This window comes from Lactuca serriola, chromosome 6, assembly GCF_051521515.1.
Source record: "Lactuca serriola cultivar US96UC23 chromosome 6, Lser_US96UC23_V15, whole genome shotgun sequence".
Lineage (NCBI taxonomy): Eukaryota > Viridiplantae > Streptophyta > Magnoliopsida > Asterales > Asteraceae > Lactuca > Lactuca serriola.
The window spans coordinates 82261738-82288018 of NC_136413.1; the positions used below are offsets into that span (position 1 = coordinate 82261738).

Consider the following 26281-nt stretch of genomic DNA (forward strand, 5'->3'; position numbering starts at 1 on the left):
GTTCAAATGATCTTGACATCTATTGTGTGCCCGTATGTACAAATCTGGACCAACGGATGGAATAGAATCAATAATCTTGATCTGAGGGTCTATGATATTAAAATAGGGTAACATGTACCATATAATCACATAAATTTCAACATAAGGGTATTTTGGTCAATTAACCTATATTAAAAAGGAAATTTCCAGATTTTAAGGGATAATTAATACCCTTATTTTTAAAAATCTGAATTTTTTAAATTTAATTCAAATATAATTTTGAATAATATCCGATTTCATTCTGTTAGAATGACATAAAAATCAACCATAAACTAGTAAATATATTTTTGATTTTATTCTTGCAGAATATGATTATATTCAATATTTATATATATTAACATGCTTAAAGAATTATATAACATATTATCAACACTAACATTTTATAAAGAATACATGTCTTCTTGCACTAATAATATATCAAATAATTACATTGTATGATTGTGATACAAAGAACATTCTTGAATAATAACAAAATTCTGAAAGAATAACAAGTGTAATTCTTTAAAACATAACAAGATTCTTAAAATGTGAGTGTGATCAATCTTTGATTCATTCTTCAAGCATTTCCTATCATGTCTTCAAACCATTCTTCAATCAATTCCTATAAAAAATGCAACAAAAACTAATAATAGTTAAAAAAAATATCGTATTCTTTAAGAATGACTTTACTGAACCTGTTCATTCTGTGAAAAAATATCATAGCAAATCTATTACAAAAAAGGCAAACACAAATTCTAAAAGAATCATCAACTTTAAAGTGCAATTACCATTACCGCACTACCATTATTCTGACAGAATATATATATGCCATTTTAAATTTTGGCAGAATGCATACAATATTTTAAATTGGCAATGTGGGTTGTAATTCTGATAGAATATAGCAAACATTAAAAAATTGTAACTTATTCTAATAGAGTGTAATCTTCAAAGTATAAATTTTGATAGAATGTAGTAAGCATTAAAAAAAATGTAATTTACTCTAACAAAATGTAATCTTCAAATCAAATATATTCTAACAGCATGTTATTTTACTTATCCTATCTTGCAATGTTTTTTTTTCTAGTCTTGCAAATAAACTAATTGACATATAAATAATTAACCAAAAACATAATCGGAAGACATGAATAAAAAAATACCTAGATTTCACCGGAGAAGAAGAATCAGCGACCACCACCACATCCTCTCCATCTCCTGACCTGCTTCGATCGGAGCAACAGCCCCACCCCGCTGCTTCTCCTTTTTTTCTTCGGTCTAGTCACTCATCGAAGATCGATACCTCCTCCCCTCGCTTTCTTTCTCTTATGTTCCCATCGATCAAGGCCTATGAAGATTCGACTTCATCGTTGATTTCTTTGCCCCATCGGAACCCCTCATGCCCTCTGATGCCCTCTGATCGAACCTCTAGCACATCTCCCCTTCTACGGTAGCCCAAAACCTCTGAAACCCCGCTGAATAGCAGGGACCAATGCTGGGAAAACAAGGAGGATAAATCGTTGTATACGTGATCGACTAGGGTTTTTTCAACAGATTTTGACTACAACCCATATTTAAAAGAATAATAAAGAACATATTAATTATCTACCATATTTAAATATCCCAAGATTACTATAATACCCTTAAATGATTTATTTAATAATTAATTATTTCCTGAATTCTTATTGGTGCACACAGTCACACAATAGTTGTCAAAAACATTTGAACATATCTCTCTCTCTCTCTCTCTCTCTCTCTCTCTCTATATATATATATATATATATATATATATATATATATATATATATATATTAATTTTATATAAAATTGTCATCTTAAGTTACGCCTTATAAACAATATGGCTCGGCACGACTCGAAAACGCTTGAGGTTTGACATTGACACCAAGTCACGCCTAACGTTATTTAAAACATTGGTTATTATTAGTATCAATGTTGTAAAACTCGACGAGTTGGCCGATTACTCGGCTGAGTACTCCCTATTCATCCCCTTACCAATGTGAGTTACAGAATCCGAGTACTCCCCGATCGGCCCCTTACTAAAGTGAGCAATGTTGTAAATTTCGACCAACTCGATGATTAATATGTATAATATACTTCATGATTTATTATTTAATACACAAACATGCGATTATTGCTACATATATATCTTAAATTTTCAGTAATTATTCACGAAGTGAGATCATTGCATGTTTTTCAGTTTGTGTGTATTCACATGTATCTAATTTTGTTATATATTTCAATCAATTTATGATTTTAACTTATGATTTTGACATATATAATTTCCTTAAAAATATTTCTACATGAATTACCGAATCTGAATACTCCTATGCACTCCTAAGTACTTGTTACTCATTAGTTGGACAAATAATCGGACGAACAGGTACCGAGTAGCGAGTTCTACAACCATGATTAATATTACTCTAAAATCAATTTTGAACATATAAAATTTTTATGGCCATGGTGGCACCTACATAGGCACCGTGCTCCAACATATACAAACCGAATATGAAGCTTACTTAGGGATGGAAATGGGACGGGGTTGACCATCTCTGTCCCCATCTCCAAGCGCCTAACCTCGTCCCCATTCCCATCCTCATCCCCGGCGGATGCGGGGAATCGAATCCCCTGCCCTTTAAATTTTGGAATTTTCCCCAGTCCATTCCCGACCCATCCCCAACCAATCCATAATCCATCAAAATAATAAACTAAACTCTAGCAAAAAAAAAGTTTAATAAGTGGTAGAAAACAGAGACCATAATCTAATTATTTAACATTAATCATAAAATCTAACAAGCATCAAAACAAGAAGTGACGATTTAGTATACGTACCATCGAACAAAGTGAGGATTTAAAAACTTTTGGAATTAGGAACATAATTTGGTATATGGACTCTCAATCCAATAGAAATCAATTCAGCGGACTTATTTCATAATTAATAAATTACCAATATAGTAATATTATAATGCGGGGAGGGACGGGTTGGGGATTGATATACCCGACCCCATCCCCGGTACCCGTTTTCGCGGGGAATACTCATCCCCAATTAGGGCAAGTAAACCAGGTTCCCCATCGGATCGGATCGGGTGAGATTTCCAAGTCTAGGCTTACCAGCTCACCCAAGTAGCATTTTCCAAATTACCTAATTTAACAAGTAAAAAAATAATAATAGACTTTGGTGGTCCATAATGCACTACTAGCAACAACCACTACGGTAAGCGCCACAACGACGATAACGCTAGACCGTAATATATAGGCTTGCGAAGCAACCACTCCCTTGGTAACCTTGCTCCGCAACCATCGAGTCGACCTTACCAAACCAAAGACAACTAGTGTTCCCAAAGACGGAAGAACGGCATGCGACGGAACAAGACGGTAAAGCAACCACTCGTTGTCGTTTAGTTGTCCGTCACTCGTAGTCTTTGCGTCATAGGTGGTTGTTCGGAAGGGTTTGACAACGTAACAGACAGCTAGGCAGTTACTACGCAACATACATTGGGGTGGTGCAACAATGGAACGACTAGTGGTGTTACGGAACAACTACCCAACGAGTGGTAATAATGACAACTACAGTAGGTTTGACAGTAGCGTTAGGACGATTGGTTCTCGTAGTTGTATTGCCCTAACGCAACGACTCAAACAACTACGAGTGCTCCCAAGACGATGAGACGCATGCGCTATACCGTCGAGTATTGCTTGCGAAGCAACCGCAACTCGTTGTAGGTCCTCTCCTTACATTACAGTCGAGTAGCTTTCACTCCTTCGCTTGCAATGTGCGGTTGGTTTACCTAACGCATGGCTTCCCCAACGCCAATAGTCGCATGAGTTCTCCTAGACCAGAACCCATGCCTTTAAACAAACCGCATGATGCGTTCCGGAGTTGCCGTAGTTCTGTTACCGCCTTGTCGTCTTGGGTTGGGAAGGATACTACATAGACACAATACAATGTCTCACTCTCAGAGGTGCTCCTTGAGTTCATTTGCTTTTGGTTTAATATGGTATCGATAGCAATAGTTGTTTTTCCAGTTTATTGGTCCCCAATTATAAGTTCTCGTTGACCACGGCCTATAGGAACCAGACTATCTACCGCTTTTAACCCAGTTTGCATAGGCTCGTGCACATATTTACGTTCAATAATCCCAGGGGAACTGTCGGACTAGGAGCAGCGATTTCTTTTGTTGAAGAATGAGTTCTTCCTCTAAATAGATGGCGATAATCTGTTCTTGGTGGTAGGGCATGGTTAAGCTTTTAGTAGGCATAGAGTAGAAGAAACTGATCGATCGAGAGAATTTCCACCAAATGCCAGAAAGAGGAAGACAGAAGCAAAAGTCCCCCCAGGGGCGAAATGTGAGTTCATCGCCGGATTCGGAGTAGTTCAAATCAAAGAGTTCCAGATATGTGGATTAAGCGAGAGCGAGTTTGTTTGAGTCTTTCTTGGTTCTTGAAGCGAGAAAAGAGAGGCTGACATCTTTTCTTATCTATCTATTTTCGTAAATGAAGAAGATAAGTGAGAGCTTACTGACTGCATCTTCTAAGAAGGGCTTGGAAGAAGAAATAGAATCTCCTTTCTTTTTCGAGAAAAGGTCCCATCCTTCAATATCATGATTGGGTCGACCAGGCCAGATCATGAGTGAAATATCATGATCGGGTCGACTAGGCCAGATCATGAGTGAATAGAAAATAGAAAATGTACATAGCAGTTCCAGCTGAAATACTTGGAATAATTCTACCACTTCTACTAGGAGTAGCCTTTTTAGTGCTAGTTGAACGTAAAGTAATGGCTTTTGTGCAACGTCGAAAGGGTCCTGATGTAGTGGGATCATTTGGATTGTTACAACCTCTAGCAGATGGTTTTAAATTGATTATAAAAGAACCTATTTCACCAAGTAGTGCAAATTTCTCCCTTTTTAGAATGGCTCCAGTGGCTACATTTATGTTAAGTCTGGTCGCTCGGGCCGTTATACCTTTTGATTATGGTATGGTATTGTCAGATCCGAACATAGGGCTACTTTATTTGTTTGCCATATCTTCGCTAGGTGTTTATGGAATTATTATAGCAGGTCGGTCTAGTAATTAGGGGGCGGCCGTTCGGTCGCCTATGATACTAGGACCAATAGGTCAAAAACGGGTTTGTGCCGCAGGTGTTGAACGATCCACTCTACACAGGTGTGGGCTTACAGGGCTCATATAGCCTTTCATTCATCAATAGGGCCCTGGTCGGTCACTTTTATGGGCCGGGATCGATAAGTGGAATGGAAGTCATAAAAAAATATCTCCATTCTTTAGGTTGATGAGCCGGAACCTGAAATAGTTTCCAATGAACCACTACCCACACCAGAAAGATTGCCTGGGGCTGATGCTTACAGGTGCGAACTCAAATAAGGAGGGGGCCCCACCAGTCATAGTGTTCACTCTTCCCCATAGGGCCCCACAAGTTTTGAATTCGCCGCTGGTCTATCGAGAGGGAACGAGGAATTCTCAACGAAAAAAGTGCTCTCTGAACCGAACGTGAAAGTCGTTTTCCATCAGACGGCTGTTCCCGTAACTCTACTCTCGACTTGGATTATATATCCAATAAGGTCCGCTCTCGGCCATTCCACACGCAGCCTAGCAAAGGCGTGGTTATCTAAAGTGGATTCTCTCTTTTGTAGTAGATGTCGAACCTGCTGCCCCATTGACTAAGAGGGGGGCGGGCGAAGCAGCTACATGGACCCCTTCCTTTCTGTTGTTGCCAGCGCTTTCCCGGGCCGAGCCAGAATTCTTTATTAGAAAGGGCAGGCAAAGCCCGAAGGCTGCTATCCCAATAGGCCAGCGAGGAGAGGGCCCGACAATCATACCACCCCGCGGTCGAAAAAGCGTGTTCTCTTCAGATAAGACGCACCGTAGGCCATCCTCGACCTTCTTCGTTTTCGATGAAAAAGAAAGAAAATCTCGATCTCCGAAAGCCTTTTCCTTCCCCCGCCGCATCTCCCTCCCTTCGTCGAGCCTTTCCTTTAATGGTTGGGGGAAGCATTCCCTTATCTGAACTTGGCGGGCATTCTTTCCAGCCTGACTCAATACTTAAATAAGTAATGAGCTTTCAACAACGTTAACAACACTACGAAAAAAGTAAACTATGGTTGCCCACTAATCTGATCATAGGTGAAATCCAACCCCTTCTCTGTTCCTTTCCTGACCCTTTCTAAGCTCTTGGATCCTGCCCTGCGCCTCTCTAGGCTTCGCTATCGCTCATGACTGGTATATGGATCTCTCTATGTAGTGGTCGGCCTTCTAGAAGCTTCGCCAGAAGCGACTAGTCTAGCTAGGATAAAATTATAAGATGTCCCTTGCATTATTACAACCTTATTTTTTGATGTCAAAGACCAGAAGCTACGCGGAAATTTTCATTGGATCTCGGAGTTGATTTACAGATACTAGTACCTGAATGACAAGTGACGAAAGCAAGAAAGAGTTACTAAAACCATTATGAATGACAAGTACACACAAGAATGACTCGATCGAGTCCCGAGAGACAGATAGAGCTTAACTAAAACGTCCGCCCGGTCATCCTTCCGCATCATCATCCAGCGATGAGAGGGATGATACGAGGATACCCTGATCGATTGAGGGAGACTGGTACAGGCAACAACGGCTCATTCGCCTTTACCACTCCACTCTGTTTGTAGGAAGGTACTTCCGGCCCTCCTCAAGGATACCCGCAATGATTGGGTCAAGATTTTTAGGTTGTGATGTAGGAATAACCATTTTCTCTATACCCCCCCCCCCCCCCCCCCCATCTGTGTATAAGGGTCAGCAAGCTCCGAATCCCGTTTGTTCCTTTCTTGGGTCAAGGAGCAATTAGCCCTTTGTATATGTTCATAAATGGGTGTGCACCTCCAGATGGGCGGGGGCCGGCCTCCCACTCTCTTATCTTATGCATCATTTATTAGCGGTTGGGTGGATCGTGCAATAAGCCTCTCTCGACCCTCCATTTCTCATACGTCTTTATGAAAGCCTCTCGCATTTCGAGATCCGGTCCATCATCAACTCAGTCAGATCTTCTTGTTTGCCCGCTTTGATTAGGCTTCCTTTAACGGATTTGATCGGCATTTCGTGCCTGCAGTCCTGCTGAATTCGACCTTTTATCAGGGTAGCGTAGTAAGGTTAGAGGCACAACTAGAAGAGTTGGCCCTATTTCTCTTTTTTGATCAATTCGATTGCATAGAAATAAGTGTAGGCACCATTTAGGGGAAATGACTCTTAAGGGTAATTAACTTTTGCGTTTGTACTCATTGGTCCATTTCCTTTTTTTTGTATTCACTATACCATCGAACTTATTGTTTGCATTCACCATAACCCTTTTGACCGGCTTTTGACCTGTGATAGCCGGTCAAAGGGTTATGTTGAACACAAACAATAAGTTCGATGGTATATTAAATACAAAAAAAAGGAAAGTGACCAAATAAGAACGAACTCAACAGTTGGTTACCATCCTTAGTCATTTTCCCCGAAAAGTTAAATGAAATTAAAGTTGCAAAATTATCAGAGGCTGCAACGTTCTTTGACTATAACGTTTATGAAAAGCGTTTCAAATGGGTAACCTTGTTAAAACATGGTTTATGTTATGTTTATTGTGGTTAGCTGTCAACACCTCTCTGCAAAAGGATATGACTATGTATGAGAGATATATTTATCACCATAAACGTTTACCTCAAGATATATTATGGTGATGTGTCTACAAAAACAACATGATATTGTACATATTGATATTGTATATTATCTCATGAATTCGATCTTAAAGCTAAGTAAACTCAAAAATCAAAGCACTTGTGATTCCACTCGTTTGTAGACTTGTCTAGAATCCATGATACGATAAATCATTTGATTGGAAATGTAAATGTAGTCATGAAATGCGCCTGCTTAGTCAAGATTTCCCTAATAAATATTCAAGTGCATTACAAAGTTGTATAAGTACGAATAATATTCTTTCGTGAGTTATGTTTTGAAGAAAAGCAAAAATGAATCTCATAAAGTCATTAATATCAGTAGAAGATGACGTGGGATTTGCTGTAAACAAGTAAAGGCAAAATGAATAAGAAGGGTAACCAACTATTGCATTTGTTCTCATTTGGTCACTTTCATTTTTTTGTACTCAATATACCATCGAACTTGTTGTTTGTGTTCACCATAACCTTTTGACCGGCTATCCCAGTCAAAAGCCGGTCAAAAAGGTTATGATGAACACAAACAACAAGTTCGATGGTATATTGAATACAAAAAAAAGGACCAAATGAGTACAAACGCAAAAGTTAATTACCTTCAAGAATCATTTTCCCCACCATTTAAGACCAAAAGCAAATTAAATTGGGTTTTAATGAAAATGAAAAATTGAAACCTTTTTTTTTTAAAGACAGACAATTATATCATTAGGAAGAAATAGACAGTTTTTAAGTAAAAAAGAAACAAAATTACACTTAAAACTTCCAATTATATTCTTCAATAGGATCACAATTCACAACACCAATCCGATCATCGTAGAGGGGCTCCTTTCCTCTTCCTTGAGATAATATTTGCACCTCCATCTCCTCACAAAAACTAACAACTTTTCTCTCAATCTAATAGAATGAATCATTACACTAATTCTACCATACTCAACCAATTCGATACTTAATTCCATAATCATGTACATACGAGATAACTAGTAGATAATAACCACATAATCAATAAACCATACTCAACCAATTATAATATGTGCAAAGAAGATAGAGTTAAAACCCGACACTTTTTCATCAAATTTGCAACTTTCATCTGCCAATTGCCAAACCATTTTTTCATTCAACATTTACCCACCAATAAGATCTGATTTACAACTATGCTTTAAACTTCTGTACACTACCAAAGTCCAAAACACTGCAAAACCTCTGTATGATAATGATTGATTACCTACCTGCAGTCAGCTCTCAGTTTCAACCTTAGGCACGATCTTTTTCCTATTCACCCTTGAAGCAATCCTCCTTCTTTCCTGAATCTCTCGAACATATTCAGCCACAACAACATGTAATTTTGGAGCAATATTCGTTGTAGAAGTGATGTCAAGCCCTGCCTTCCTCAAGGCACGAATAACATGTTCTTGAGCAAGCTGGAAGTGACCACTGCATAGAGAAGGCACCATTGAGCGTAGTGCAGGCTTCCCACATATCGCATTTGCATCTTGTCCGCTAAAATACAAAGAAATTGGTAACCAAATTAGAATTAAGAACACTAATTCCTCAATCTACTCAAACTACATAAGATTGAAGCCTTATGGGCATTGAAAAACAGAAGGAAACGTACCTTTTAGAGACATACTCGCAAGGTTTGTAGAGTTGTTGCTTCGGGTCTGATAGGATATGGAGACGACAAAATTTGGTCAAAATCATGGCCTTCAGAGTACATCCACTGGAAGTACAGATCAAGCCATTGCTTTTGCCGTCTCCATCGCCGGATTCGACAATTCCGTCGTCAATTGCGTCTTTGAGTTCCTCCTCTTTGACATTATCTTTGTCGTCTTGATTAGGCTCCTCTTGGAACGGATTCCTACCGAATTTCCACACGTATTCCCTGTGCTTAACTCTAAGTTCCTCCATAAGTCCCCAGTATTGGTCACGGTAACATTTCGTCAGTTGCTTCAGGTGGTGCGATCGTCGTCGCAGAATTTGTTGACGAGATAGATAAGTAGAACACGTGAGGTATTCGTCCTCCGGAGCAGATTTCAGGGAGGCGTCGGATGTGCTAGGGTTTTTGTGGTTGTGTGTGGATGTAGGATCCATTGTAGAGTGATAAGATGTCCACACGAGAGTGTGGCGATTTTTATCGGCCTCAATAGTAGCCGGCGGTGGTTTAATGCCTTAGTAGAGCCGGCGGCGGCGTTGTTAGGGTTTTGGTGGCGGTGTATACATGGAAGCCATGGTAGAGAAAGCTGCCCGCAAGAGAATGAGGTGATGATTACAAAATAGTCTCTCAAGTAATAGCTATGTTTAAATTCTAGTCCTCGATCTTTATAATTTACAGTTCGACTCCTTACTCTTTAGACATTCCCTATCCAAGTAATGGTCTTTGTCCAAAAGTTGCATACTTCCAAAAACAATTAACCTTATGGTCCTTGGACATGGGTGTTATTACGGTTGTGGTCCCAATAGTTTTACTTTGTTATAAATTTGACCTAAATTGACTATTGCGCTGTTAAGTAATTTGTTTTTATTTTTTTTATCTTATTAAATAATATACAGATGGACGTATGGATGAGCATTTGGACCAGGGAATCAGCCATAACAGGTACCGGAACTGGAACTGGTACCGAAACCGGAACCGGATAGAACCGATCAGACCGGGACCAGAAAGGTATTCTTGTGGATTTTTTGAACTGGTAGAACCGACAAAACCGAAACTGTAACCGAAATATTTCTCAAAATATGTTGTTATCTCTCGAGGACCGGTTCCAACTAGGCCTGTCAATGGAGCGGGTTTTGACCCTGATCCGATCCAAACCCTTAAAAATTATATGGGTTTGGAGTATAGTTTTTGATTCGTTTACCCGTTAACGACCCATACCCGCTAACCCTTTTATTAAAAGGGTCGGGTATGGATCTTCACTGATCCACTCCGTTTATAACTCGCCCCGTATAAATTTTGAATTATTGGTTTATATTTTATATTTCTTAAAGTTTAATTTTAATTCCAGTCGAAAGTCCAAAAGGAAAATGCCAAAGTCCAAACTATTTATAAGTAAAATCGAGGTGTCGACTTCTAGACTTCCAATCTTCTACAAAGAATTATGATGTTATTTCATTTATATTTCATCAAACAATCATCATATTTTATTCATAAATCAATAAATTCATTCATCAATTGAAAGAAAGTTTGTCATTGCTATTATCTATCACTACAATTGACAGTAAAAAATAAATTACAAGTTACTATAATAGTGACTTTTATTTCCAATCGGAAGTCCTCGAGTACGTAATGTGTTTTCTAAACCAACATTTGTTTTATTTAAGAAATATTATTTTATGAATTAAGTAAAATGTGTTTGATAATTCAAAAAACCTATGGGTAACGGGGCGGTTTAGATATTCGTTGATTTGGTGGATAAGGGTATGAACTTGATTATTCAAAACCCTGCGGGTTACGGAGGGGATTTGGATCGGATTTTGAAATTTGTTAAAAGGGTTTGGATCAAGGTCGATTCGCTCCAAACCCGCCCCATTGTCAGGTCTAGTTCCAACATTGAAGACCTAGCAAGAACCGGTAGGAATCGAAACCGGTAGAACCGGCGGTCCGGTTCAGTTCCTATTTTCCACCAAGTTCGGTTCCCGGTTCGGTTCCGATGCTCATCCCTAAATGGACGCATACATCTTTCTCTCTCTCTCTCTCTCTCTCTCTCTCTATATATATATATATATATATATATATATATATATATATATATATATATCCCCCCCCCATTCACTTTGTCTGGCCTTCTCTTCGATGAAGTATTATTGTTTCAACTCTCATTGTCTCATTGGTAAATCTCATCATCAATATTCAAAATAGTGAACGATTGCTTTGAAGTTTAGACTTATGATTCCTTTTCTCCTCGATATCTTTCGCAACAACGTGGTCACCATTGTCATGGAATATTTTAGCAAGCATGTTATATCAAAGTAAGGACAAAGGTGGTAGTTTTCTAACATATTTTTCCCTTCATATTTACATTTCCTTTGCATATTTTATTCCTATCATTCATCATTTTGCTCTATGTCGTCAGTCACTTGAGTTCTCGAAACTTTTCATCAAAAAAATTGATTCCAAGTTTGTCTTCTTTTCTCGTCCCAACAATAATGCATATGAACTGGAAAATGAAAGTGGTATTCGTCCCTCTCTCTTCTCAAGTTCTCTCTTACATCATCATAAGCAACATACATCGGTAAAGTTATGCATGAAACTCATCATTCAATGCAACCTTTATTGGAAATCTAAGTAAGGGTTACAATTCTAGAAAGGTAACGTGTATAAGTACTTTTGGGTCAGAAATTTCCCACAATAAAACTTGTCTCTTTATGTTTCTTTAGTCCTAGTTTTCCTTTTTTTCTCTTTTTTTTTTGTTTGACCACTAGAAAATGGAAATGGTTGGGATATAACCATACCTCCATGAAACTCAACATGAAACATAGAGGCCTTACATGTCTCTATTTCTCTTTACTTCCATTTCTCAACCAACAATACCTCTTGTTGCCACCAACGAGGATTCCCGGGACACACAAGCAAGAACATCAAGAACATGCATCGAGGTATGTGATATCATGATGATGTCGTCGTCAAATCTATTGTTTCCTCCCCGATTGACATTTTTTGTTATTTTTTCGACATGAAATTAGAGACAGAAGTGAATAATGTAGATTCACGACTTTGATTTAGGAGAATAAGTTATTATGAACTAAATAATGTTAGAGATGTGGGAGAGAGTATAGGGTGGGGGTATGATGGGATGTCTATTTTAGTTGTTCTTGATTACAAATTACTTAAAGAAAAGGAAAGGAAAAAAGAAATCAACAGTGTATACTAGTCATTTCACATGAACCAATGACCATCTTCGCAAGAAAGTACAGATATATGGACCTTATTGTTAAAAATAAAAGTTGGACTATAGATGTTTTACAACATGATGAATGTTTGAAGTATATGTTTTACAATTTAATATTTATCTTTACTTAATCAATAATTAAATTGGTATATATCGGGAGTAAGTGTTTTACAAGAAGAATGGATTTTGAGACTTTTCAAGTTAATGAAATAAAGTTATATAGTATTATGGCTATTTCCATTTTCTATTATGGACTAATATGTTATCATTTTCAAATAATTGGGGCTTAATTGTAATTTACACGGCTAATTTGGGAGTAACCTATGTAAGATTTAACCTTAAGGTGTAATTACTCTTAAAATATAGTTTATGTTCAAAATGTGAAAAAAGGAAATAAGTTTTTGAGTTAAGCTCTCTCAAAAAAATTTATTAGCCACTATAATGGGTTTGAGAAGAAAATGAGAGAACAATGTGGTGCCTTATAAAAATTAACCAAACAATATAAATAAATTTATATCCAATGTGTTTAAACTTAAATTAATGGTGCTTATAAACTTAAGGTATCATTTTGATCAATTATTTTAACGTTTATGGTGTCGATAATTCATTAATGGTGAAAATAATGAAATTAAGAATTGGGTGAGGTTTTAATGGATTAAATGATGAGATTTAATTGTTACAATAATGTTTTTGACATATATGTTTTGATTTTAATCAAAACAAATAAAATCAAACAATTTCATAGGTGGGTTCTAATGTTAAAAGTGAGTTTTTCCTATGGAAAACCTTGGCTTTTTTTTTTTTGGGGACATGGTGAAATGGTATGGTATGCATGGAGAGATCCCTAGACCATACATGATGCCCTTATATCTTAGGAAGACGATAATGCATGGTACCAACTTGTCATGAGTCTTTCACGCTTTTACGACCTTGAATACGAGTGTATACTTGTGTTTACTGACCTATACAGTTTGCCTTATTCAAAGGGAACACTAAAACGTTTGGTTCAGTTTTCTTCAGAGCCTTCCCAGCCCATACGATGAGATGTATGATCTTGATAGAAAATTTCCCATCCTATATAATTTTCAAATAGAAAGTATGAATATGAAGTATGTGTATACGGTCGTGCTCGATATTTTTCGATCCATATGGCCTATGGTATGGCTATACCATATGGTACCAAGATCTTACCCACTTTAAGATGTAAAGACTTTATCCTCATTTTCACTTATGGTATGTATAAACTTAGGACAATCCTCACGAGGCTTTTAATGTATTAAATTGCCAATCTTGCTTCTTAAAAGGGTTACTTATGTATTATACTTATTTGATACTTTTAACAAATGAGTAGACCCTTTAAATGACAAAAGGATGATGGAGAGAAGAAAATAAGGTGAGTATATAGTATTTTGAGCACATATACATATAAAATCTCTTATTTCCATTGTGTGTTTTTGTTGATATATGTATTATGTGGTGTTTGTTATTATATGTGTAATTTTCTATATTTACAAGAATTTAAAGTATGATGATTTTTTTTAAAAGAGACATCTTTAAAAATGTTACTTCTGTAACATCTCAAAAGTTTAACTTTCAAGATGGTAGGATGTTAAGAATGATAACTAAAGCATACGAGATGTGTTAGAAAAGTCAAAGTCATTGATTGGAATGTAATAAAACTAGGACAATTTTGTAGTGATGCTAAAATATTCTCAAATCATCAATTTAGAGTATAAACTATATTTTAATAAGTTATAGAATGTATTTAGATGAAATTTATGTGTGTAATAATATTATCTTGAATTGGTAATTATCTAGCTTCCTAATTATCCTCCAAAGATAATTCTAGAAACCCTAAAGGCCTCTAGAAACCGTCAACCCTATGTGTGGAAGGTTCTGGTGACTTTTGTTCAACTATTGAACAATTACACTTTAGACCTTGTACTTTCAGCTAATTCTATTAATCCCGAAATTAATTCCAATTAATTTCTTATTAATTATTAATCAAATATTACTATTTCTAATTAATAAATTATTTTCATAATATATTAATAAATTATTTATTTCAATTTATTAATCAAATAATAAATCAACCTCTTTCTCTCCAAAAAAACATCATGTCCAATTGCTAGGTTTGAGGGCAATCCAAAAGGACTGTGTTACCATCAATTTAAGTTTATACAAATTATAGTTATGTGCTTAGACATCTAATCCAACTGACCAAACCAAAGGTCTATATAATAGTACGATATTACAAATAGTTAGGCTTGGAAAACATGTCATTGAGGCACGAATTATAGCTGGTAGATTCTTCAATGAGACTATTTACATACCTCGCATGAAGTTAATTTTGTCTGATAAAAGAATCTCATTTCATTTTCAGCAGAGAGAATTCCCCGTAGCTGTTGGTTTTTCTATGTTCATTAACAAGAGTCAATGCCAGTCATTATCAACTATTGGATTGTATTTGTGTAGACTCGTCTTTATTCATGGTCAATATATGTATGTAGTTGTTTATCGCGTGACAAGTAAAAAATGTTTGAAGGTACTCATATGTGAAGAAGAAGGTCATCCAACCAATAAAACAAAAAATATTGTTTATAAAGAGGTCATTCAATAATTATAGATAATTAGACATTTCTTTTTATATTTTTAGACATTTCAATATAATCAATAACACAATTTATTTATGTTACTTTATCTTATTTTTTATTGTGTCGACTTTTTATAATTTTACATGTATTCTTTATACGTCCCTACGTTTTACGCATGTCATAATCTAATTTCAAATAAAAAATTGAAAATTTTCGTAACAACACCTAAAGTTTTATAGTCAGACACTACGTTTTATTTTTTTAAACATTTCAATATAATCAATAATGCCAAGTCTTTTTATGTTACCTTATCTTATTTTTTTATTGCGTACATATTTCATAATTATATATATTTTTTATACGCCCCTGCGATTTACGTATGTCATTTTCAAATAAAAAAATAAATAAATAATTGAAAATTTTCGCAACAACACCTAAACTTGGTAAAAGCGCACACGAACTGACCATCAACGAGTTTGTCACAACTCACAATTTCTGTTTATAAAAAGCATACAGGAACTGACTATCAATGGCGTCTACGACAGTCACGAATTTGACACCTTTTTTCCTTGTTGGTCTCGCCTTCGTCTTGTTTTATAGACATCCGTCTTCTTCCATCACCCTAAACATGACTCAAGAAACCCCCAAATCCGTTCACGACTTTACTGTTAAGGTAAAATCACTTCTCTTCATTCCGATATGGCGATATTCCTGTTGTTCTTAAAAAAACACGATATCTGATTTTGGGTTTTCATGGTTTTCGTTTTCTCTAAATATCCAACAATTCCTGGTTGCGTAGGCCAAACCAACTCAATTTCAACTTCAAAATTGATGATCAGTTCCTACAAATTTGATGGGTATATGACAATCGATTTAAACCATATAACAGGCCCCACGTATCAATGCAGTTCGGTTTATATGAAATTACTAGATTTGGATTCAAAAAATTTAAACTTTATCTCTTTATTCCCCTTTGAATGGAAGGAATATATATTTGATTCATTTTCTTCTCAATTTTTATGGGTTTTATTTAAAGCTTCTGACGAAATTCGATGTTTCAGGATATTCGTGGAAATGAGGTGCCTTTGAGCTCATACAGCGGGAAGGTTCTCTTGATTGTCAACGTTGCATCAAAATGGTAAAGAACTTCAATTTCCGCTTCAAAATAGCTCAATTCTCTAATATATTTGTCGATATTGTAGAGTTTATTGATTTGAAACTTGTTAGTAGCCATTAAATAGAAACTGTTTTGTGTTTTATATGTGATATTTTGTAAAGATCTTGGTTCAAAGGCTATATGATACTTGATGAATTGCCCTCATAAAAACATTTTATTAAAAAAAAAAGGTGAAGTATATCTTGATTCGATGAGATTGATGATTTTTTGGTTCATAGATTGGTATAGAAATTCTTGATTTAGTTCTTGAAGATATCGCATCATTTTGGCTGTATTTATTGTGCCCATGTTCACCATGATGTTATAAATTATAATTAAAACAGATGGATAGTAGTTGAGGGTATCCACATGGATTTTATCTCATATTTTATTTAATATGTATTATTGTATTTCGACTTTAAGACTATTATTATTATCACCATCTACATTCCATATTTGACTTTTGAGGGAAAATTAGTCATCTTTTACTTCTAAATCAACAAGATTTAGTTCCTTTTGTGTTGAAGAAAAGAATTTGTATTTGTATTCAAGAAAGAATTGTTAACTATGTTATTTTAAATATTGTTAAAATATGAATTTGCAGAGTCTAAGGTTGACTTTGCATTTTCTGAAGTTCAAAATACACTTCAATTAATGAATCCATTCATTATTCAATAATTACAAAACACAACTATTTTTTGACTAATTTTAATATATAATCATTTGTTTATTTCGACAGTGGATTGACCGAGTCAAACTACAAAGAATTGAATATATTGTACCAAAAATACAAAAGTCAAGGTATGTTTATGGTATTGTGCATGAAGTAGATTCATATTTACTTTTTTACTTTGACTTTTTCATGGTTTTGATTATTTGACTTTTCATATTGTTGGCAGATTTTGAAATCTTGGCTTTTCCTTGCAACCAATTTCTTTGGCAAGAACCAGGGACAAATGAGGAAATTCAGGATACAGTGTGCACTAAATTTAAAGCCGAGTTCCCAATATTTGACAAGGTGTTTTGATATCTCAAGAAATTGTTACATTTTTTTATCGGATAGAGGGACGAATTCGTAAATTTAAAAGAAACATTCTTGGATCAATGTAGGTTGAGGTTAATGGGAACAATGCATCACCCCTATACAAGTTTCTAAAATCAGAAAAAGGTGGATTCTTGGTTGATGGCATCAAATGGAATTTCACAAAGTTTTTAGTTAACAAACAAGGAAAAGTTATCCAAAGATATGCCCCTAAAACCCCTCCTCTTGAATTCGAGGTTAGTATTCAAAAAAATCCAAAAGTATTTCCACTTTTTTATATTTGGGAATTTTGGTTATTGAATTCTTGAATTGTTTCTTTGATTTTAAACAGAAAGACATTCAAAATCTGTTGGAATCATCGTCTTCTTGAGAGACACAACAAGGTGCGACTAATAAAGATCTTTAAAGTTTTTAACTTTATCATGTTATGCAAGTATTTTTGGGCCAAATGTATGTGGGATCTTGTGAAATTAATGGGTTTCTTTTTGTTTTCAGAAGAAAGAGAATGAACAATGGGGGATAAGATAGAGAAAGAGAGAGTTGAAGGTTGTTGTGGTTTATGTGTTTGGTTTATAGTTAGTCAAATAAGAAACACTCTTTCTTACATTTGTAATTGGATGATGTTATAATTAATAATTCAAATAGTTGTTTGACTTAAAAAACAAACACAAACTCAATATAATCGCTAGAAGGAGGGGTTGAACCTCCGACCTTGTGGTTAACAGCCACACGCTCTAACCAACTGAGCTATTCCAGCTAATTTGTTTTCAAAAGACAAACATAAACTGATAAAACCGTTAGATATTATATTTCTGAAAGTACGTATGCGATTGCTTACTACTATTAATAGAGACAAAATGAAAATCCCTTTTATTTTACGGAAGGAACAAATTATAAATATAAAGCTAGTATTTTTTCTTGAATCTCATGCATTTGAAACCCTCATTCTTTTTCCTTTCATCACATTTATTTGAAACTCCCATGACTTTTCAATTTCTTTATAATAATAATTATAATTTGGTAATTAGGTTAAATAAATATCAAATCTAAAGTGTAATCATATATAAATTAAATTTCAATATTAAAATAATATCTTTACTTCTACTTATAAAATTATGTTTTTTTTTTAACTTTTAACATATTATACTTAATTTATTAGTTTTAATATATTGTTGGATGTAAACCATTATCATTTTAAATGTATAATTTTTAAACAATTTGTATAAAATACTTAAATTATTAATTAAAATATAACATTATACGCTCAACTTAAATATAAATTTTATTTAACTTAAACAACCCAAAAACTATTTTTTAAATAGTTAAAAGTGATAAATTGTAGTGTCTTTCTAATAATGATTGTAAGTTGGTTAATAAGGTTAAATAAATATCAAACCTAAACTGTAATCATAAATAGACTAAATTTCAATTTTAAAATAATATCTTTACTTCTATTTATAAAGTTATGTCTTTAAATTTTAACATATTATACTTAATTTATTAGATTTAAAATGTTGTTGCATGTTAACCATTATTAGTTTAAAGCTACAACTTTTGAACAATTTGGACAAAATACTTAATTTGTTAATTTAAATATAACATTACAGTGTCAAATTAAATATAAATTTCAGTTCCACTAAAAAAACCAAATAATATTTTATAAATAGTTAAAAGTGATAAATTATAGTGATAAATGCAAAAACTAAATTGTAATATCAGTTTAACTAAAATATTTCCTAAATATATTTTTATAATCGTTAAAAAATTTTCAAATAAGTAGCTTAAAATAACTTATAATAACAATAGTTAAAAATAACTCTATATAAATGATTATATTGTTACCTTTAAAATAAAAAAAAATGTTTGATGTTTTAAATAGTTATAATGATAAAAATTAAAACATTAAGCAAATAAATTTTAAAAAATTAGTTAATAATAACAACAACTACAAATAATATTAAACCATATATAATATTTAATTTTATTGATGTGTAACTCGCGAGTAGAAGTCATTCAAGCAATTGAGATTATGATGTTATAATAGATGTATATATTATCATATAATTCAAAATAATCAATATATTATATCAAATTAATATACAAATTATTATATCAAATTTAAAAACAATGTTAGTGTTATATTTAAAAAATATAAATTTGTAAAGACTTCAACTATATAGATGTTTCTGTGCATTACAATGTCAACTCAAATATAAATTTCAGTTCCATTTAAAAAACTAAGGAATATTTTGTAAATAGTTAAAAGTGATAAATTGTAATGATAAAAACAAAAACTAAATTGTAATCTCAATTTAACTAAAATATTTCTTAAATGTGTTTTAATAATCGTTAAAAGTTTCCAAATAAGTAGCTTAAAATAACTTACAATAACAATAGTTAAAAACAACTATATATAAATGATTATATTGTTGCCTTTAAAATAAAAAACAATGTTTGATGTTTTAAATAATTATAATGATAGAAATTAAAACATTAAGCAAATAAATTTTAAAAAATTAATTAACAATAAAAACAACTATAAATAACATCAAATCATATATTATATTTAATTTTATTCATGTGTAACTCGCGGGTAGAAGTCATTTAAACGATTGACTATATATTATCATATAATTCAAATATAATCAATATATTATATCAATTTAGTATATACAAATTATTGTATCAAATTTAACAACAACGTTATTGTTATATTTAAAAAACATATATTTTATATTTAAAAAACATATATTTGTAAAGACATCAACTATATAGGTGTTTCTGCGCAACGCGCAGGTATTCGCCTATTATTAATAAAACCTAGACCTCTTTATTCAACCAGAATGCTCAAATCCATTTTGGTTTTCCCACTTCTCTTCCATATTGTTCATGCCTCGATCTTGGTAGGCTTTTGACACAATATTATGAGTATTATCAAAGAAAATGGTAAAACCGTGATTAAAGTTTAAGAAAGGAAGTGTTATATATATATATATATATATATATATATATATATACTAGTATGGTACCCGCGTGATGCGGCGACACATATAGTCCTTTCGGCAGATAATTTTCATGCGCAGATTAGTTTCTTTTTTCTGTCAGATATGGTTGATTGTTTTGTGTCGGAGAGTTCCTTTCGGCGAATAGTTTCTAGTTAGGTATGTAGATCCGAGTAAGGGTGTTCAAAATTGGATATCTGAAATTTTGGATATCCGAAAATACAGATATTGGATTTGAGATATACGTATCCGAATCGGAAATTTCAAATATCCGAATTTTGGATATAGATTCTGATTTCCGAAATTTATTATTTATAATATTAAGAACCAACTAAATATAAAGTCAATTAGATTAAACATACAAAACTTTGAAAAGAATACAATATATATAACTTATAATTTGCTTAACATATAATAAAAAAAAATCATTCAAAGTACTCGGAATTTTGGATCGGACATTCGGATACAAATATTTTTTACCACACCTAGATGTGGGGTCAAAGATTAGTTTCATTTCGACGATTAGTTTCCTTTCAATTATGTAGCAGTAACATGCACTCGTATAGTTAAATCTTCAAATGCGCTATAAGACTTATTTTCATTTTTTATTATAAGTCATCAAATGTTAATAATATTACATTTATCCCAGATAATGTTTAGTATCGTTGATGGTTTTTGGACAATTTATCAACCACTTATGTTTTAACAAAATTTATTTTCTTTTGTATTGCTTAAATATCCAAAAACGTTAAATAAGTTGAAGTGATATGTATATTTTCGATGATAAACGATGTTGATAGTTTACATGAAATACCTTATGACAATTTAGTACAATAAACAAAAGTTTAAGTATCTTATTATTGTTTATAACAATAAAATTATTATATAGCTTATATTATCTTATTGATATATGTCGTTAGTTTTATTTTAATTGTTAAAAGTACATAGTGCAGTTAGCATAGTGAAACTTAGACATCTAGCCTTTATCCTACCCATTCTCCTCCTGAAACTCATACTCAATCACATAGTTTCAATTTATTATTAACTCATACAGTCAAATTCTGGTGTGCTGTTATATCAAAAAATAGGAGGTGTGTTGTTGTATCATCAATGAATGGAGAGTAGCTGCATTTTTTTCAATGTTAATGGCTTGATGACCATTCTGCTTTTGGTAACATTCTAGTTTCTCAGTTCTGGATAGATTGTTTCATAAATTTCAGTTATAGAGATAATAGACTATATATTCTATAAAAATACATAAGTTAAAAAAACAACCAATATTAAAACAACATGCCTAATTAGAACCTTTAGAAACAAAATTATGTAATTGTGTGTATAAAAACACACAACATTACCATATAAAATACATAATAGGATCCTTTTGAAGGACTTGAAACCAAGGAGCCAAAATATATTTGAAAAATCTGAAAAATTAGAGTCACATCACCGCCTTATATCTTCAAATTCAAGACATCAACCATGAAAAATACATAAATTTTAGAGAAGAGTACTGCATACAGAAAACTAAAACATGGAACATACGAATGAAATTCCAAACCAGAAATTGTTTATCAAATAAACCAAAACTACCCCATTCATGTTCAGATGTTCATTTTGCCTACTGAAACCCATGTTCCCAAAATAGCAATCTTTCCAATCTCACCTCTCCACACGGTGTTACTCCGCATCCACAGTCCTTTCTTGCAACCATGGAGGAGTACATAAGAGATGCCCCATGCATCATCTTCATGACAAGCTGTCAGTACACAATTTACATGTGTCAAATGACGATTCTGTCCTAGTGCCATAAGGGTTGCAATTATAAAAAAATTATGAACAACATCATCCCTCAACTCCAACCCCACCCCTACAACATATATTAATGAACCCAAACCCTACAATTAAACAAATTATACCTGTTTTCGCAAATTTACGGCATCTAGCAAGGCTCCACCAAAATGTTAATGCAACTTGTTTTAGAACTTAGGACTCCCCTTCCTGAGGTGCTTCTTGTAGCCTGGTAAAATGTCATTTGTTAGTTGAAGAACTAAATCTCCACAAAATTCAAAAAATAGCAAAGGTAAAAGCCTTACAGATAAAGGAACACAAAACAAAAACCACACCTGGAATTGTTCTATAGAGGAAAACAATAAAATCTATAAATCTGAAAAATAACAAAAGATTAACTTATTTTGCATCAATGATTGATTATTACCATACAGGGAAGATGAAATAGATTTTATAGATCGGGCCAGATCTGTTCAGGTAAGATTGAAATGGAGAGAGAATGATAGATTGAGGACATGAAACAGTTCAAACAACCTTTTAGCCTTAAATTGTGATCAATAAATTCCTGTATCTTTATCCAAATGCAACCACAACCAATTATAGGGCAACAATTAACATCAATGATTATAAAGTAACATTCGATTGTTTAAATTAAAAAGCAGGCAATCAATTCTTATTCTTCATCTAATCAACTTTCAAGAAACTATTTAGTTCTGAACTGTAATTAATCCTTAGATAGAAATTGTTTGTTTTCATAACGGTACAAGTAGACACATACCCATATTCAGAAACACACAGAGTGACATACACGATTATAATTTTACTTTCTACCTCAAATTACTGAAATTATGGTTCAACCAGCATTTAATAGATACAAACCTTTAAGATAGATACCTAATCTTACATACTTATAAAGCTTGCATTTTCTTTTGATTGTCATGCATTTGAACCCCCCCCCCCCCCCCCAATAATTTACTAAAATCTCATGCATTTGAAACCCTCAAACCTTTTCACCTTCTTAATAATTAATCACACATAATCAATGGTAATTCATACGAGATAATAATTTGCTAAAACCTCATGCATTTGTATGGTACTAATAAAGCTTGCATTTTCTCTTGATTGTCATGCATTTGAAACCCCCCACAATAATTTGCTAAAATCTCATGCATTTGAAACCCCCAAACCTTTTCACCTTCTTAATAATTAATCACACATAATAATGGTAATTCATACGAGATAATAATTTGCTAAAACCTCATGCATTTGTATGGTACTAAAACATGTTTGAGTTTTTGGGTTTTAGACTTTAGTAAATGGGTAATCTGTTATATACGTTGTATTTGAAGCTATCTTATTCGAATTACCCAAAATAAGAGATAAATTAATAGTATATGTGCATGCATGTTTTGTACAAGCCCCAATCAAAATACAATATATCATGATCATACAATTAAGTGTCTTTTATTCTATTTTTAGCTTTATAACAAAAGTTTGTTTACGTGGCGAAGAAAGAAAACTTGAAGATGAATATTTAGGTTGGATGTTTATATAAGATTTGTTTTAAATATATAATATAGATATAAATACACAAATGTGTGTCAAATACAGCCCATCACAAATTTAATGTTATAAACTACAATATAACTCAAAGTAGTTTTCCAAATATAATGTTTATACTATAATATAATATATTAGAAGAATACCATATAGTAGACGAATCCCACATGTTGTGCATAAATTTAGTTGCATAGATAATATATTAAAATTATATTTCATTTAAAATATGTTAGGGTCATTTGGTTATTACATTGTTGTATTAGGCACTATAGTCTCATATATTTTGAATGACTCTTACAAAAACGATGTCTGTAATTTGAATATAACGTAATATCGTATGATGTTTATTGAATGATATTATCTTCCAGTGAGCACTTTTTAATATGAATCAACTTTATTATAGTTAAGGGTAAATTACACCAATCGTCCCTCGATCAAGTACCGAAAAGCACGTTTAGTCCCTATTTTCAAAAATTAACTCGGACCGTCCCTCGATTGGTTGAAAGTTGCACATGTCATCCCTCGTTAGTTTAAATTTGCATGTTCCATCCTTTGTGAGATATTAAATGACTATTATGCCCTTTTTATTATTATTTTGAGTTATTTTTCTTTCTTATAATTATTTATAAAATACAAAATGAAATAAAAAAAACCCATCATACCCACCTTATCTTAACCCCTTCCCTTTAAACCCTTTTTTCCCTAAGCTACCATCGGAGAAGAGAGTCATCAGACCACCGCCTACCACCATCGATGAACCATAACCCACCCGCCTCTCTCTCTATCTATTTCTTTCTCTCTTTCTCTCTCTCCGATTTTAATATGAAGCACAAAAATATTAAATCCATATACAAAAAACAGAGACCGATCGAGATCTTTCTGGCGATTGAGGGGGTTTACAGGTTGAGACAACATAGAAGATGATCGAACCATAAAGGGTTGGTGAGGATCTTTCTGATAAAGGGAACCAGGTAGGTCAAACACATTTTCCATCGGCTAGCTCTTCGTCAAATCTGTGCCGCCATCGATGTTGGTTAAGGTTTCAGAACCACTGCCTCTAAGATCTATGTAAGGTGGGTTTCAAACTTTCAAGGGTTTCGAATCGGCAGTTTAAGATCACTATCTACATCGGTAAAGGGTGTGGATCGTGAAAGAAATTGTTGGGAACTACTCCGTATGCCTTATCGTGAAAACCACTTCCACCTAGGGTCTTAAATCTAAGATCATCGCTGCTAGGTTTCCGAAAAACCACCACAGGTTTCAGATCGAGCTCCACTGTCACATTCATGTCTGATGTTAACTTTGGGGGTTTGATTTTAATTACAAGTTTTAGAAGGTGGTGGCGGTGATAGGTGGTGGTGCCAGATTTGAGGAAGAGGATAGGGAAGTGATGGAGGTGATAGAGTTTATAGAGAGGATATGAAATAGAGAAAACTAGAGAGCCCTGTAAGAGACAGTGAGAGGGAGGGAGAGAAGCGATGCTATTTGGTGGGTTCCGGTTGTGGTGGACTGTGGTTTCCTGTGATACTCGGTGGTGGTAGATGGTGGTTCTGGTTTCCAAGCAATGTAGAAGGAAAACATAAACAGAAGTGGGAAGGGAGGGGTGGGTTGGGTTGGGGTGTAGGGACTTTTTGTTTATTTTTTTATTAATTTAAATCTGTTAATGATATACAAGAAAAAGCAAAAAGAAATTATTAAGGGTAAAACAGTCATTTCATGTCAGTAGGGACTAAGCATGTAAGAAAAATCAAGTATAGGGACGATCCGAGTTAATTTTTGAAAATAGGGACTAAATGTGCTTTTCGGCACCTGGTTGAGGGGCGATTGGTGTAATTTACCCTATAGTTAAAAATTTTGGCTCCGTTTTTTCTTTTCATTAGTTCTAGAATATGATTTTTTTTAAATTAACTTAAAATATGTCACTATCTTAAAATAGATTGAGAATGAGATTTTTTATATTTACTTAAAATACGGCACCATTTTCTATTCAATAGTAAAACTAACAAAAGTCGTTAAATATTTATTTTTATGAGGTTCAACATAAATAGACGACCACATATGAGAATCCATATCTAATCAATCATCAACTAATTACATTAGATACTAATGTGTACATAAAAACTACATTTAAAATTTTAAAATAATAGTAAAAAAATTTCATTATTTATTATGATAAAAAATCTATAAATCAAAAAATATACATGCTATTTAATCGCATACAAGTTTTATGTATGGCTTATTCACAATACATTAAATTATATATAACCATATTAAACTACATAATTATCTCACTGCGCAACGCGCAGACGTTCGCCTAGTAAGAAATAAAGGAAAGAATACCCAGCTGCTTACAAGAATATGTAGAAATTGCACTTTTTTCTTGAAACATTGGCTTGTTTATACATAGAAACAGAGAAATCAGTAAATCTATTCAAATACACTTCAAGAACATTGAATAAAATAGAAGGTAACTGACAAAAACTAACCTCTAGCCAAGGATTTTCATATTGTTTCATCCCACGACCA

General features: G+C 33.5%; 2 protein-coding genes and 1 non-coding gene across 3 annotated transcripts; 1 reads left to right on the forward strand and 2 right to left on the reverse strand.

The window, feature by feature from the left end:
• Nucleotides 1-8791: 8791 nt before the first annotated feature.
• LOC145059370 (uncharacterized) lies at nucleotides 8792-9979 on the reverse strand. The gene is made up of 2 exons (XM_079007225.1): nucleotides 9343-9979; nucleotides 8792-9227 (listed from the first exon to the last, which is right to left on the reverse strand). The coding sequence occupies exons 1-2, from the start codon at nucleotides 9816-9818 to the stop codon at nucleotides 8963-8965; spliced, it is 741 nt and encodes a 246-aa protein (XP_078863351.1). The 5' UTR covers nucleotides 9819-9979; the 3' UTR covers nucleotides 8792-8962.
• A 5678-nt stretch (nucleotides 9980-15657) lies between these two features.
• LOC145059371 (putative glutathione peroxidase 2) lies at nucleotides 15658-17788 on the forward strand. Its single transcript, XM_079007226.1, has 6 exons — nucleotides 15658-15880; nucleotides 16269-16345; nucleotides 17103-17164; nucleotides 17263-17381; nucleotides 17474-17641; nucleotides 17737-17788. Exons 1-6 carry the CDS (start codon nucleotides 15737-15739, stop codon nucleotides 17773-17775), a joined length of 609 nt encoding a protein of 202 aa, XP_078863352.1. The 5' UTR covers nucleotides 15658-15736; the 3' UTR covers nucleotides 17776-17788.
• Nucleotides 17789-18088: 300 nt separating this feature from the next.
• TRNAN-GUU (transfer RNA asparagine (anticodon GUU)) lies at nucleotides 18089-18162 on the reverse strand. Its single transcript has one exon. It is a non-coding gene; the product is annotated as a tRNA-Asn (tRNA).
• Nucleotides 18163-26281: the final 8119 nt, after the last annotated feature.